Source organism: Theropithecus gelada, chromosome 4, assembly GCF_003255815.1.
Source record: "Theropithecus gelada isolate Dixy chromosome 4, Tgel_1.0, whole genome shotgun sequence".
Classification (NCBI taxonomy): Eukaryota; Metazoa; Chordata; class Mammalia; order Primates; family Cercopithecidae; genus Theropithecus; species Theropithecus gelada.
In genome coordinates, this window is record NC_037671.1 from 19,350,169 (window position 1) to 19,366,719 (window position 16,551).

General features: G+C 45.0%; 2 protein-coding genes across 4 annotated transcripts in view; one reads left to right on the plus strand and one right to left on the minus strand.

Annotated features, from left to right (window-relative positions):
• GMPR (guanosine monophosphate reductase) overlaps nucleotides 1-1,888 on the plus strand; it is a 48,717-nt gene extending 46,829 nt beyond the window's left edge. For 2 of the 3 annotated variants that reach the window (XM_025381668.1, XM_025381669.1), the window contains one exon: nucleotides 1,357-1,888. In XM_025381668.1, the coding sequence (XP_025237453.1) occupies nucleotides 1,357-1,537 (181 nt within the window). In that variant the 3' untranslated portion in view covers nucleotides 1,538-1,888. The remainder of the gene's footprint in view (nucleotides 1-1,356) is intronic. The other variant, XM_025381670.1, reaches the window with a different exon arrangement.
• Nucleotides 1,889-5,731: 3,843 nt separating this feature from the next.
• The window catches only part of ATXN1 (ataxin 1), a 458,821-nt gene continuing 448,001 nt past the window's right edge, over nucleotides 5,732-16,551 (minus strand). Inside the window, exon 8 of the mRNA XM_025381666.1 lies at nucleotides 5,732-13,505. Coding sequence (XP_025237451.1) covers nucleotides 12,975-13,505 — 531 coding nt within the window. The 3' untranslated portion in view covers nucleotides 5,732-12,974. The remainder of the gene's footprint in view (nucleotides 13,506-16,551) is intronic.

A 16,551-nucleotide genomic window follows, 5' to 3' on the forward strand; every position in this document is an offset into this window, starting at 1 on the left:
GCTGGGAGTGGTGGCAGGCACCTGTAATCCCAGCTACTCAGAAGGCTGAGGCAGGATAATTGCTTGAACCCAGGAGGCAGAGGTTGCAGTGAGCCAAGATTGTGCCACTGCACTCCAGTCTGGGCGACAAATGCAAAACTTCATCTCAAAAAAAAAAAAAAAGAGAGATGCTCTGATGCTCTTTTTCAACAGCTGAAGAGAATGGCTACAGAAGGTTCCAGAATTTGGGTACTTGTTAGAACTTGCATGACCCTTAGATGAGAACTAGAGTTTTGCCTAGATTTCAGATTTCCTTCTGGTAATACACACATGTGTAATATACACACATTCTGGTAATATATACATGTGTCTGGACCACATCCCCATTTTGCAGTAAGGGGACATGACCTGTATTACCCAAGTAACAATCAAGCAGTGTTACATGGTGGCCTTGTGAAGAGAGGGACATGGGCTCAGTGGGGACAGTGAAATGTTGCTTAGTGTTCACGCCATAGGCCAGACCTTCTGAATTTCTAAATACTCCTCTGAAAATGTGAAAGATGCTATCCAAAGCCTGGAAGCCTCCGGTGCTAAGACAGGTCTCGGTTCTCCTCTGATTCCACCTTGCTTGGACCCACACATGTGCAGGGCGATAGGTGTAGTGACCTGTAAGAACAGGGAGGCAAACTGGGGGTGGCTGGTGTACCCAGCAAAGCAGAAAGACAGGCAGGCTATCAGAATGGAGCCACTTTAATGAAATCACCTTGCTGGTGATTTCCACGTAAGCTAGTAGGACCTGAGTTACCCATTTTATGTCCTCGTCCTGGTCGTCCCCCTTGAAGACACTTGGTTTCTGATCTTAGAGCAGGCAGGAGGTGAAGCTCTGGACTTTTCCTGTTGTTGATCAGGAGGGCAGGAGGCTGTTTCCAGGGGGAATCTGCCAGGGCCATTCTGGGGACATTTTGGGCTCCTGGTTGTTGGGAAGTTGGTGTGCGTGTTGAGGTAGAATAGAAAGGTAAAGGTGGTTTCTGTTAGGGGCAGAGGGGAGCACGTTGCTGGAGAGAATGGCACAAAGCCAGGTGGTATGGGTCCCCAACTCCTTCAAGTGCTACTTACCAGGACTTTCCTCTTCCCAGCGTGCAGGGCAGCCAGCAATGAGCCCATGCCCTTTGGGTGGGAGGAATGTGTTCGTCTGAGATGCTGGTGATCACGCTGGCACTTGGTAGAAATGTGGGGATGGGGTGAGAGGGTGGAGTCTGGTTTTCTGAGTGCCTTGGGGGCTGCAGAAAGTGCTGGAGCTGGGAATAATTCTAACTGGGCTCTTAAGGGCATGGGGGTGGGGAACTAGATAAAAAGAAAACTTATTTTGTCTTCCAGAGCCTCTGAGGGTAAGACTGTGGAAGTGCCTTACAAAGGAGATGTGGAAAACACTATCCTGGATATTCTCGGGGGACTGAGGTCCACGTGCACCTACGTGGGGGCCGCCAAACTCAAGGAGCTCAGCAGGAGGGCAACGTTCATCCGGGTGACCCAGCAGCACAACACGGTGTTCAGCTAACCCCGGGAATGAAACGGCGTCTGGCTCGAGTGGAAGCATCCAAACCTGCTTTTCCCATCTCCCTCCTACTCTGTTCTGTCAGAGCTTCTGGCTGCTCCCGAATGGTGGAATGCTGTGTCCTCTCTCCAATCTCCTGCTGCCTGGAGGCTTCGGGGCTCTCCCGCCTGCCTTCTTGGGGCCCAGACACAAGGCACCGATTGGGCCAACATCAGAGCCCTGCTGCCCAGAACTCACAACCTCATTGTTCAAACCAACACTCGCACCTTTCTTTTTCTCTTTCTCTCTCCCTTTGTTTTTCTTTCTTTTTTTAAAAGAAGATGGTTTCACTTTAATATAATGCTATTAAGACTTGATGGAGTTGCTGGAGTTTGTACTTGCAGGAGTCAAGTTGAATGGTTTGGGATTTGTTTTGCCGTCTTCCTGGACAGGCCGGTGGCAAGCCACTCCTGGTGATTAGCAGACAAGTCACCTTAGGAGGGGCAAGGAGAGGAGGACGGTGCGGGAGCCGGGGGAGGACAGTCCGGAGTCAGAGTAACTGGCATCCCCCATCTCTAGCTTTTGGTTGTTGCAAAAGAACGAAAGCAATTAACTGGACAGATGTAACATGAATTGTTTTCCCAGCTGATACTCACAAAGTTGGGCCAATGTGTTTTCCCCGCAAGTTTCATTACACGTGCTTTTCAGGGTCAAGTCATCTGTTGCTATCAGTGTGCTGTCGCTTTTAGGAAGCTGTCCCTGTCCTGGCTTCTCATTTCGTTTTGTTCTCCTCCATCTTTTTTTTCCCCCCTTCTCAGTCCCAACTTGTCTGTCTTTGAAATTCCATAGGATGTTTTATGGGAAGGTTGTCTCCCAAGAAATTAGCAGATGGAGTCACACTGAAAAAGAGCCAAAGCTCTCCGATCAGTGGCATCCTAAAAGGCATTGGTTTGAGACATGAGTTAGAGCCATTCCCTCGGTGTGCCAGTGAATCCTTTCCCCGGGGGAAGGACCACAGGGCACTACTGTATACGGGTCAGTTAACGGGCTGGGAACAATGACATTGTCTTGGAGAACTGGCCTCTGCAGCTGACCTGCAGCAGCCCACCAGGATGCCTGTTTAAATAGTGAACACAGAAGAAGTGATGACCGGCCACTTACCTTTGGCGTATTGAGTTCCAGGCCTGGAAAGCGTATGTAGAGCAGGATGTTTTACTTTACTTTTTAAGGCTGAAGAGCAGGTACACAAGTCAGTTTTCTTTGGAAAGGCAAGCAGTGACCCTGGAGTAGAGAAGATCCACAGGGTGCTGCTGTGCCAGGGTGAATGAATGGCCTGATTGTCCATGGTGACTGACGGCATGAGAAGGGTCCAACCAGAACTGTCACACTGGGATAATACAGGTCCACTGCTGGTCCTTTAAGAATACATTTAGAAATCCAGCCAGCAGTGTTGACTCCAATGCAATACTTTCCCCTGCTAAATCCATTAAGAATTTTTTTTTTTTTTTTTTTTTGAGGCAGGGTCTCACTTGTGTCACCCAGGCTGGAGTGCAGTGGCAGGATCACAGCTCACCACAGCCTCTACCTCCCGGGCTCAGGTGATCCGCCGACCTCAGCCTGCCTGCCACCATGCCCAGCTAATTTTTGTATTTTTTGTAGACAGGGTTTCACCATGTTGCCCAGACTGGTCTCAAACTCCAGGGCTCAAGCCATCCACCTACCTCGACCTCCCCAAAGTGCAAGGATTACAGATGTGAGCCACTGTGCCCTGCCCATTAAGAATAATTCTTGGACCTATAGAAACACAAGGGCTGCACTTTGGAGACGGGAGGGCCAAGAGGCTGTTTAACATGGAGCAAGACGTGGGGCTTGGCTGCAGGCTCCCCACCATGCTCTCTGTGGTCCTGTCTGTGTGAGGTATGAGGCTCTCACACTGGTCCTGTGGAAGGTGTGTTTTACACGCATCTTCAAATGTTAGTTTCTAACAGACTATTGCAAAATAAGGGAGAGAGGTGAAGGAGAGGACATCTGAAAGAAATCTATTAAAAATGGACCAGCAGTAGTAAGGGAGCTTCTTTCAGAATAGAGTGGTCAGGGAGGATGACACCCATCTGTCGGCTTGCAGCACCCTGAGGGCTGTGTCCCTTGTAGGAACACGTGCTGCTTTACCCATCTTCTGTAAAAACTTTGCAGACTGGCCCTTTGTTTCCACAAACTAAAAGCAGATTCTTAGCAATCCAAGTTTTAGGGAAGTGGAGACTGAGTAGTTACAAAGTCAAAAACTCCTCAGGACCATTTTGAAACAGAGACTTCAGAAAGAGAACTTTTTTTTTTTTTTTTTTTTTGAGACCAAATCTTGCTCTGTCACCCAGGCGGAGTGCAGTGGCACAATCTTGGCTCATTGCAACCTCCGCCTTGCAGGTTCAAGCGATTCTCGTGCCTCAGCCTCCAGAGTAGCTGGAATTACAGGTGCCCGCCACCACGTCCAGCTAATTTTTGTGTTTTTAGTTTTAGTAGAGACGGGATTTTGCCATGTTACCCAGGCTGGTCTCAAACTCCTGGGCTCACGTGATCCACCCACCTCGGCCTCCCAAAGTGCTGGGATTACAGGTGTGAGCCACTGCACCTGGCCCATAAAGAGAACTTGTAAGGCTCCATCACCCCTTGCCTTAGCAGGTTCATCTTTGCCTCTGAGAGGAATGGTACTGGGGGAGCCCACACCGGAGTGTCCCTTGGACCAGGTGTCCTACACGACCTGGACATGAAACATAACAGCCTTGCTGCCGACCCACTGGGCTTCCTGTGCCGGCGCTGGGGGAGGAGGAGGAGAGCCAGTGAACTCGATGCCATTCACCTTGGGCTGCTCTGGCTGCTCCATCTGAGGGCTCTGGCAATGCTTTTGATGGTTTCAAGGCCTGCCCCACTGCAGCACCTGAAGCTATGGTTCCCCCGAATTGATTTCACCAGCTGAGGTAAGTAGCCCAGCCACTGGACCCCAAACTTGTCAGAACAAACAGCATCTCACACAAAAAGGGAAGGCAGAGATGCAGTCTGCTTTGCCAGGTTTGCCCACAGCACACAGGCACATTTGCCTGGGCTACTCTAGAGGACCTGGGGCAGGCCTGCTAGCCTGAGCTACACCTACGCAGCTCTGGTTTGCTGTGCGTCCTTTCACATATTTATTAAAAAATGTGTCAGGACCTCAACTATTAAGTAATCAGAGGAGAGTCCAAAACACCATCCCAAGAAGATAGTTCCTCCTTGGAAGTGAAAATGAATTTAACCCCAAGCGTTCTGCCACCTCTGTGTCACCTTCAGTCTGGAAGGATTTGAGGTGGGTGCAGGTGGTTCCACCTGGAAGCCATGGGTTCTTGAGGAATTATTTTCTGGCACAACTGCTAAGCCGCATCTTTCCAAGACGGCCCAGTGCAAAGCTGTACTGTGGTACTCTTGAGGTAAACGGGGTTCCTCCACATGCTGAGAGACCTGCTCAAAGAGTTGGGTATTTTTTGCTTTTGAGGCAGGGTTTTGCTGTCGCCCAGGTTGGAGCGCAGCGGTATGATTATGGCTCACTGCAGCCTCGACCTCCTGGCCCCACGTGATCCTCCCACCTCAGTCCCCCAAGTAGCTGGGACAACAGGCATGTGCCACCACACCCGGTTAATTTCATTTTTTGTAGAGATGAGGTCTTACGATGTTGCCCAGGCTGGTCTCGAACTCCTGGGCTCAAGCAGACCTCCTGCCTCGGCCTCTCTAAGTGTTGGGATTATGGGCGTGAGCCACTGTGCCCAGCCTGCTCGCTGAATTTCTAATGAGCTTGAATTACAGGAAATAAAAATAAATTTTCCACTTTCAGACCACTAACCAGTTTAGAGCAAATCTGTAAAGAGTTTATAGATTATGCCACATGAGCCCATGAAGCTACCACATGTTTAAAGACAAATATACCTCTTGTGAACAGCAGCGTTCAGCTAGGAGGCATAAACATGAACTGAAGAAACCAAGACATCAGGTATGGCTGTGTGCCTTTTATCTTAGAACCTCATCTCACACATACTCTTCACCCCAAAACATCAGCAGTGAAGGCAATGCCTCACGTCACACCTCCCAACCTCCGACCTACCCAGGGAGAATTTGTGAGCGGGAGTCAATGAGGAGGAGGAATTAGCACTCTTTTCCTCTTCTTTGAGGACCCAACAGAAGGCAAAGACACACATCTGCAATTGGCACTGTTATTTTATTAGTACGAGTATACTGAAACAATAAACTTGTACTGGTATACAGACAATTTATTTAAAACAATTTTGTTCAAATTTTGAATCAAACATTGTTTTATTATAATAATGAAATAATTTCTACCTAGAAAACCTGCAAGCACCATCAAAGAAAGGGACCATAAAATTCAATAAACAGACTCGAGTGTATCCTACAAATAGACACACCACGATTAGAAAATAGAATATGAATTCTTCCATTTTTTAATATTTGTTTTAAAAAAGCTAGTGCAAGTACAATATTTTACACTGGAATTACAGAGAGTATGCACGCATATGGAAAAAAGTTCTCCTGTCACAATAAAAGCTCTTAACTATTATGTATGCACTTAAAATTTTCTTTTCAATAAGGTGCAAAACATCATTCCTTCCCTAGTTCTCCTCTGTACTGGCCATGTCAGTCTGGTAGTGCCCTCAACCCAAGTTCTGGTGTCTGTTTCCCTTGGCCTGTGGGAGGCATACGATTGGAAGTTTGGTGGGTAATGATCTGATATTAAAATATCCAGTGGTACGAGTCTCAGAGATGGCTCTGGAGCCAGGACTCCACTGGCTGGAAATGAAGACTGTCTAATCTGAAGGTCACCACAAGTACTGACAGGACTGTCTTGAAACCTCCTTTCGGCTGACACTAATTTGGGTTAAGAGTTGAGCAGTTCAGGCTGGGGAGAGGAAGAAACCCCGCCAAAAAGGGCAGTATTCACAGAACCGAATGCACAAGTATCAAGTTCCAATGCACTGACTAAAGGATTTACCCCACTCCTGGACCAGATTACCGAAAGAGTAGGTAGTTCCTGTAAGAACCAGAGAAAACCTGTGCACTGAGCTGCTTGGTAACTGCTCTGAAGACAACAGCTTAAGCTAGTGTCACCTAACACTTGGTATTCTGGAGGACAGTATGTTATCTTGGTAAGGATTACTGTAAACAACGCTTCCAATGAAGGCCTTCAGATGGGCCACAGAAAAGGAGACAGGCTCATTGGCCATCCAGACAGCAAACAAACTAAAGGGAAAGAAAACGTGGGTGAAGCCTCCAATGTATCTGCAGTGGAAGACTTGAGTCCTTTCAGATAAGAAAAGGTATGGAAATTCTCAGAGATTGTTATTGTATAGATACTACCTGTTGGCCAAATGCACTTAATTTTAATACAGTTGAACCATTTGTATGCAAGTCATGAGGACATGAAAAACTGAAGCCGGTGTTCCCTCCCGCCATTACACAGGAGAAAGTTAGCTACCAGAACAATTGCCTTCAACGAGAAGGGAGGGGACGAGATTCTGAATTTAAGAATTGTAAGTGGGGTGCTTAATATCCCCACAGCTGTCCAGTTTCCACTGTCCGGCTTGATTTTTGGACAGGAATACTATTCTGAGAAGTAGATCCGCATTTATTTTGGCCTCTTTATATTCAATAAAAATCAAAATAAAACTAAAGTAAAATGAGGCATTTACACTGAAATCATGTTTTTACCCCCCCTATTTAAATGAGGTGTGGGGGGAAAGAAGGTTAAATAATTTTTTTTTTTTTTGTCCCCATAATGAGTCCTGTTTGATTGGTAGCCTGGATCCCTTGTTACAAACACTTCGTGTTCAAGATTATATTCTTTGGGTTTATAGGAACAGGAAGTGCTGAAAATGTCAAACATCATCTCTGAAGAAAAAGAAGTTGCAATGGCTTAAGAGTTTAGACTAAGAAGGGAGCTCAGAGAAGTACTTTCAGCATAGGAATGAACAGTATTCTCAAATCACAGAATACCGAGTTCCCCTCCCTCAGACGAGGGCTATGTGTAACAAAAAGAACAATAAGCATAGGTATAGTTTAAGAGCCTTTTACGTAGTAATTCTTCCAGGCCATAACCATACAAATCTGATCATTTAGACATGACAAATTTCTATATACAAAAAAACATGTAACTTTCAACCCTTCTCTGCTTTATTTATTTTTTTTTACAAACAAAGTATGAAACTCATTGTTTCAACAGATCCATATCTTTCAAACACTGAATGAATCATTTCGACATTCATTTTTCTTTTGTGCAATTTTTAAAACATTACCTGTACTCCTCAAAGTGAGTGCTTCAAAATTTTGTTTTCTTCAGCTTCTCAAATTAGGTGTACATTAAAAAAAAAATTCCCACAAGGTATAGTGCTACAAGAAAAGATCCTATCAGTAAGGTAACATATTTGAAGCGAGGTCATCTATGTAAAAGAAATCTCAGCCCCGGAGTAGAGGTGTGCAAGTTGTTTGGAGTTTCCCTATGCCAGAAACACAACACGGTCCGTGGAAAAGAGAGGAAACCAACCCAACACAATAGCAGATGCATGTGCTTTATAAAAAAGTATATTCTCTGTATATTTATTACTTGATGTGTTCTTAAATTCTCTATTTCAGAAATTCTGGGTTAAAAACAAATGTGGAAGCAAAGGCCTCCACGCCACTTAAAAAAAAAAAAAAAGTGTAATTCTCTTTCCTTTCATATCACCACCGAAGAAACCGAATTGGGCCACGGAGTCTGCTGGCCCTGTTTTCACCTGGTGCAAATGGAAGTGCAAAGGGTTTCAGAAGGCAACAGACCAGTCTGTTGAGCTGCTTGTGGTTCATGAAACCGTAGCCATGACAACCAATACAGCTCAAGAAGCCTGGCCTTCGGTCCCGAGAGCTCTGCTTCCTCACCCATATCTGAAATAGCATGGCATTAGTGTCTTCAAAAGCATTGGAGATTTTTCTCTCTATGAAAGAAACAGGTTTCCTTAGTAGTCACAGATGTTAAAGGGTATTGTCAATCGTTTCCTTAAAAAACAAAACAAAATCCAGAGCTACAACAACAAAAATAAATTTTGGCAACATATTTCAGTAAAGATGAAACTATGTGCAAAGAGTGGATTTTATGATTACTAGGAGCTACTGTTCATCTTGAACATGCAGCATTATATTGCAATCTATGCGGTATCTAAGGAGTAATCCACAAGATGCAGGAAATCCAAACATTCCTTGAAATTGTACAACCCTACTCCAGAGCAGTCAAAGTGCTGCTTCTGGACACATCAGTGTACCACACACACACCAGCCCCGTCCCTGAGTAAGAGGTGTGAAAGGTTCCGCAGAGTCCCTTTAGGGGAGAAGGAGGGATGCTGCCACTTCCTGGTGGGGAGAAAAACCCAACACACTCACCTAACAGAAAACATAGAGGCTCACAATTCCGAGTTAGAAATGGGATCAAGAACAACAACAGAAATCAAAGCATCCCAAACTAAACTGGGTGAGTTAGGGAAAACGAAAAATTGACCGACATAGAAAATTATCCTGAAAGTCCAAATGAAAATGCAATTTGGATTTCCACTTTAAAAGATCTGAGGTAAGTGGCATCCATCTGTGTATCCCTCCCTCCCCCCTCTGCCCCAGTGTGGCCCAGACAAACTGCAATAATTCTTAAGTTAAACATTCTAAGGAACAGTCATTTTATATATTTAGAAATCCCTAGAAAGAGAGGTTCTTGTTTGTTGGTTTCTTATTAATAATATTATTATTTTTTTCTTTTCGCCCTGACTAATTTCTTGGTGATTGTGTTCCATTGTAAACGCAAAAGGCCTGCTGTTATTAGTTTAAAAATGGAAAACAGGAAAGAAAGAACAAAAGACGGCTGTCAGTAAATATTGCAAAGTGGACATAGTACAGAGGCACATGGCTGATCCTTGTAAGCTGAACGGCACCGAAGAATTTCTACCCCTGTCATCGTTAATGTTTGCTACACAGAAGCGGTGACAGAGGCTGCTCTGGGAGCCTCGGGGCCCACCAACGTCTGCAAACAGGAGGCTCCTGCCCTCTGTGCGTTCTTCCTATTTGAAGAGAAAGCTGCCACAAGGGAGTGGTGACCGTGGGTGGCAGGTGGTCCCCTCCACAGCCACTGGCCAGCACGCTCAGAACGCACACACACAACAGGCCACACTTCCCGTCCAGGCTCAGAGGCAGGGGCTCCAAGTCTCAAGGACACAGACCCCAAGGAGGGGCCTGCCCACTCGCAGAAAAGACCGTGGAAAATGGGTTAACTCCAGGCTACATGGCTCCAGAGTGCGTCTTAGAAATGAATCTGCCTCCTTCCTCTCCACACTCCACATTCACTATTCCGTGTGGTGACAGGGGACACTGCGGCTCCTCCCCCAGGTCTCCTTGGCTGGCTCTTTCTGCAACGTGGCGGCAGACGCGGGGCTCCTGAAGGCTCCCCGCCCCAGCACTCAGCATCCGCAGCCGGGGAAAGGTGGGAAGCTCTCTCCCTCCTGGCTCCTTCCCTCCAGCCCTGCTCTGGCCAGAATGGGAAAGACCAACCAAATAAGGAAAAAACCAAAAGGGAATGAGCTTTAACTATATAGCACACTGGTCAGACTCTATTGGCACAGAAAGTATTGCACATGCTAAAAAAGCAAGAGAATGAAATGGGACAAGTGTTTAGAAAGAACCAATTATTTTATAATTCCTATACCTGAAATAGAACCACAAAAATTATGATGATGTTCCTATTGCTCCAAACCACGTGTGTTTTCCCATCTTAGTGTTGGTTTAGTGGATCCAGTCAGTTCAATACTCGAAGTAAGCCAAAAGGTGGTGTGTGTTTTTCTGAGTCCACATGAGTTGTAAATAGTGATACTAATGAGAACAAAGTCTATGTGGCAGCCGGTATTCCTCTTACCATCAAAGGTTAAAAAACAAAAAGAAAAAACAAAACCTAATAATTGCAAGTGCCCTGAGCAGAATATATGGAAGATTAAGCAAGTTCTCTGAACAGAAACGTTTAAAAAATACAGCACTAAATAAGCAGTATGACTGCAAGAATGAACCCACCCAGCTCTCTGCAAGCATGCTGAGAGGGTAATGAAATTCGAGGAAAGTCAAGGAACTATTCTAGCTATTCTAAACCTATTCAAATGTTTTTGGTACACCCCAGAAAATGGTTTACAAAAATCATTAGTCCTGGTGAGCCTTAAATGTAAATGAATACTAGACAGCCAAAATGTGGGTTGATACCAGATTTTTTTTTTTTTTTAAATTTGTGAAATGAAGGAAGTACTATTTTCAATGGGGTAAAAGAAAAATCAGGTATTTGTTTAGGTTAGTTGCAGCCATCCAAGTAAGAATATTTAAAAATTTCTCCCTACTTATAAAACTGTTTTTTTAAAGCACTTTAAAGATGCATTCAAAACCCACAAATGATATTTCAGATCTCTGGGAATGAAAGGTTTAAAAACTATGAAATACCCTTTCTGGGTTTGTACCAAACATTAAATCTTGATTTGATTTTGAATAGAAAAAAAAAAGTCATTCTGAAAATAACATTAATAACAACAATAATAAAATAATTGTTTAAAACAAAATCTTGCTCACATATATAAATGTCTTTATGGAAAACTCTCTCAATGAATCTGAAGAAAATTCTCAGAGTTTCTAAGAGCCTGCTAAGACCTGGCTTTTTGTGACAGATGTGGTAAAAAGACCAAAATGAATTTTCAAAGGAACATAACCTTATAAAATGGCCTAGAGTTTAGGCAGGTTAGAAAGAAATTTTGCTACATTTATTTATGCTCGTTCAGTCCCCCAAACCTTTCCCACAATGTTATTGGATAAAAACTGCAGGAATATCACACAAATTATAAACTCAATATGTGCAAATCGCAAGGTTCTTTAAAAGTTCATCTTAAAAAGAAAAACACTGGACAAAAATGAGTATTCTCTTCTCCATCCCTTTTCTCTCAGTTTCTCTGCCAACTCTGCATATGCCTTGAACTGATTCTCAGACATCAAAGTGAAAAGTGCCTCCCGTCAGGTAGTACTTGGTGGTCATTTATTGTCACATACTAGTTCATAATTCACATTCATCCCTTTAAACCACATTGAAACTTTCAATATCTTGCTCTTCAGCAATTCTGCAGAGCTGAAATGTAGTTACAGTGTTGAAAAAAAGAAAGCAACTTAGTTTTTTTTGTTTTTTTTTTTTTCCCCAAAGAGTTTAAAGTGAGATACAGTACTTGTTGAATGAGAGACCAAGATGCTTGGTAATAAAGTGTGAACAGTATTTTTAAATGCTTAAAGATAGTAATATATGCTCATCTTCAAAATCTAATTCCTCATGTCACACTGGAATCTGAAAAAAAAAAAAAGTGGCACCCGAGTTGTCCATAGTCATGAACTATAAACAGTACTAGAGTTCAAAGACAAAAAGATTTTGCAAACTCAACGTGAAGAGCTTCTGTGGCTCTCACTGAAGGGCAGTTTGCATCTACCTCTTGGGAGTGAAGTCAATGCAATAACCTGATTGGTTTACCTAACACTGCACAGAAACCAGCGTGGGTGTTCGCTCTCTCCCCCGCCCCCACCCCCAACCCCCCTTACCCCATGTGGGGCCATGACAGCAGGGGGCTTCCCTGTCCACCACAACACCCCGGTGACATCGCTGCACTAGTAAAAAGCAGAAATGAGATCCCGCATGTGGCAGTTGCTCTTTAAAAAAAAAAATATATCAGTGCAGTCAGGCCCCATAGGGGGAAATATATATCTATACAATTAAAAGTTGCTTTTATTGTAAAATAGGTTGGAGAGAAAAATGTTCTTTTAAATGGTTAACTTTCCAAATCTGCCGTCTGACGTGCCTCCGCGATGCCCTGAAGCTGGGTTCCTGATGTTGATTTTGCACATGGGAACCCCAGGAGGACACTGCTCTGAACACCCCGTCCCATGCCGATAGCAAGAGAGTGAGGCAGAGGGAGGCAGAGAAAAAGAGACCCTCACTTGCCGCCACAGCGCCTGTGCACCCCCACTTGCGTGCACCCCTGCACCCCTGCAGGACCCTTCCCACGGGACTTTTCTCCTGACACTAGCGGGAGTCAGCGCCCTTGGCTGCTTCTGGGCCGCTACAAAAAGCAGGCGCCGTGGAGCCCGGTTCCTTTCTTCCCCGGGGATGCGTGGAGCCCTGACCGCTCCTGCTGTGCCCTTCCTCCCGCCCGCTCACTGACAGACACTCGTGGAAAAAGCATATGCACCAGTCTCCTGCGACACACCTGCTGTAACTCTAATGACAAGGTTAGAACAGAAACCTAAAATAAGAGGATAACATGTAAATACTGTGTTATTTAGCCTACAGTACAGTAATCTGGATACAAATGATAAGGGAGAGCCACGTTTCCTTTCCCCCACGCTGCCTCTACTTGCCTACATTAGACCGGCCTTCAATGCAAATCTTAACCTCCTGAGGAATTAGAGAAGGCTTAGGAAGAGTCAAAGGTGGTTCGTCTTCTGACTTCTCCAGTTTGCGGCTCTCCGGCGCCGACCACCTCCTCTTCCTCGTGGCCGCGGGCTTGCTGGGTTCTATTTTGGTGAGGAAGGGCGCTGCAGGCAATCCCATTTTCTCTGGAAACTTCAGTTCGCCATTCTCAGAGAGCATCTGGGCACTCCCCTGGTTGATTCCGTTTTCCTGCTCGGCATACCTGTGTCTGCTGCCCGCCAGGCCGTCGGCCTTTGAGTGCTTCAGCAGGACGCTGGCGGGATCCACGGGCTGGCCCTTTTTAACAGAGCCGTTCTTCAGGTTCTTGAGGGTAAGCGAGATGCACACATCCCCAACTGAGAGTTTGGAACACGGCAAATCAAAGAGCTGGCTGGTTCTCTCCGGACAGCAGGATGACCAGCCCTGTCCAAACACAAAAAAAGGATACTCTACCAAAACTTCAACGCTGACCTGTGGAAACAGGGAGAGACAGAGAGAGGAAGAAGGAAGGGGACAAATGAAAACATTTTATTCTTGTTTGATTTTATGCACACACACACGTATGAACTCACACATACACACATAGACACACACAGGCCGAATGGGGGGAAAATGATTCAGTTTGCAAACCTCCCTCTCCCCTAGTCACACCCTATAAATGAGGCTCTTCACTTTGGGTTGTACCTGTACTTACCATAGGCAGAAGCCAGTGAAAAGACCATCAATATTCAAAATATTCCACCAAGTGTTAGCTCTATAGCTGGTCTCTGTTAGAACCAGTCAATCAAACCCCAGCAATGACAGAACACCCACTTAGCTTTCAGCACCGAGCTAGGCTCTGCGGGTGGCTCAGAAGCCCAGCATGGTCTTAGATTTTATGAGCTCAATGGACAGCTGTTATTATCATACAGGACAGGACTAAACAGGGATCAGAGTGAGACTGTAGGTGAGTTCCAAGAGGCAGGCATGATGTGTTTATCATTGAGTCCCCAGGCCCTAAAAGGATGCTTGGTGGCAGGGCACAGTGGCTCATGCCTGTAATCCCAGCACTTTGGGAAGCCAAGGTGGGTGCATTACTTGAGGTCAGGAGTTCAAGACCAGCCTGGCCAACATGGCGAAACCCTGTCTCCACTAAAAATAAAAAAAATTCGCCAGGCATGGTGGCGGGCACCTGTAATCCTAGCTGCTTGGGAGGCTGAGACACGAGAATTGCTTGAACCCAGGAGGCAGAGGTTGCAGTGAGCTGAAATCGTGCCACTGGGCCATCTAGCTTGGGCCACAGAGTGAGACTCCATCTCAAGAAAAAAAAAAAAAAAAGGTCAATTTTCAATATCCTTTCTAGATATAGTAGACTAGGTAATTTGGACCAACCCTCCTTCTGAGGACAACTAAAAACTCTGAACAAAAATGTAAGCAAACAAATAAATTTAAAAACTCTGGACAAAATGTTTAAACTTTTTTTCTTATAGTACTGGACAGCAAATAAGATAGTAAAAAGGCCAGGTGCGGTGGCTCATGCCTGTAATTCCAGCACTTTGGGAGGCCAAGGCACATGGATCATCTGAGGTCAGGAGTTTGAGACCAGCCTGGCTAACATGGCAAAATCCCGTCTCTACTAAAAATACAAAACTTAGCCAGGTGTAGTGGCGGGCGTCTAGAATCCCAGCTACTCAGAAGGGAGAATCGCTTGAACCCGGGGGACGGAAGTTGCAGTGAGCCAAGATTGCGCCACTTTATTCTGAGGCCAGCCTGGCCAGCATGGTGAAACCCTGTCTCTACTAAAAATACAAAAATTAGCCAGGTGTGGTGGCAGGTGCCTATAATCCCAGCTACTCGGGAGGCTGAGGCAGAAGACTTGCTTGAACCCAGGAGGCAGAGGCTGCAGTGAGCCGAGATCGCAGCACTGCACTCCAGCCTGGGCGATAGAGCAAAACTCCATCTCTCTGTCTCTCTCTCTCTCTCTCTCTCTCTCTCTGCCTCTCTCTCTGTCTCTCTCTCTCTCTCTCTCACACACACACACACACACACAAAGTCCCTGGGTTGCATCAGGAAAGCATGATGGCCCAGGCAGTTGAAGCTGGTGTTAGGGGCCTGTTATCTCCTGAAGACACTTGAACATTCCAAAGTGGAGCAGTTGGGAAACCAACTGGACTTTTGATAATGTTAAGAGCATAGGGAAAAGGTAATGAAGTTCAGGGTACACCAAGGGAGGGTGCTCTCTGGTGAACCCCATTCTTTTCAGTTGTGACCCCAAAGCACTGTCCCTTAGAGGTGATAGTGAACCACAAGCCAACAGGCCTTTCAAGGTCTCAAGCTCAGATTTGACTCATCTGTGTTCCTAAAACTGGATTAAGGTCTTGAATTATTTTCACAATTTTGCAAATAAAAGCATTCAATTTAAAAAGGGGAGGTGGTGGTCATGAGGAGACCAGATAATATGTATACACACTAATAAAATATCAGATCTTAAAAACAGATGCTCCAGGGCTTCTCATATAGAGTCATACATACAGACTTTACAATGACTATGCTTATAATATTTAAGAAGATTAAAGACAGCTTGAGAATTTTGATAGGAAACTAGGACCTGTTTTTAAAAGATCCATGAAGCCAGGCATGGTGGCTCACGTCTGTAATCCCAGCACTTTGGGAGGCTGAGACGGGGATGATCACTTGAGGCCAGGAGTTTCAGATCAGTCTGGGCAACAAAGTGAGACCCTGTTTCTACAGAATTTTTTTTAAAAAATAGCCTAGTGTGGTGATGCGTGCCTGTAGTCCCAACTACTCAGGAGGCTGAGGCAGGAAGATCTTGAGACCAGGAGTTAGAGGCTGCAGTGAGCTATGATCGCAAGATGCACTCCAGCCTGGGCAACAGAGTGAGACCCTGTCTCTAAAAAAATTAATTAAAAATTTTAAAAAGATCTATGAGAATTATAGAATTAAAATATATACCCATTGAAATCAAGAATGCAATGAGTTTTCCAGTTGAATAGATATGGATTAAGAAAGAATTCATGAAGTGGATTCTCTAATTAGAGCTTTAGAAGAGACTCCACAGAGTGAACATAGAGACAAAAAGATGGTTAATATGGAGGAGAGGGTAAGAGACAGATAAGATAAATTGAGAGGGGCTAACAGACATTAATATGGAGGAGAGGGTAAGAGACAGATAAGATAAATTGAGAGGGGCTAACAGACACACAATTTGAATCCTAGGAGGAGGAAGAGAGGGGAGGTAACAGGGCAGAAGTAATATTTGAGGAGGTAATGGCTAAGAATTTTCCCACACTGAAGAAGGATAGTAAAACAGTTTCAAGAAGGCCTAGCCCAAACAGGAAAAATAAAAAGAAATCCTCACTGAGGCAGATGAGAAATAAATTGCTATAAATCAAAGACATCTTGCAAACTACACAGGAAAAAAATATCATTAAGTCTCTAGAATAGGCTGGGCATGGTGGTTCATGCCTGTAATCCCAGCACTTTGGGAGGCCGAGGCGGGTGGATCACCGGAGGTCAG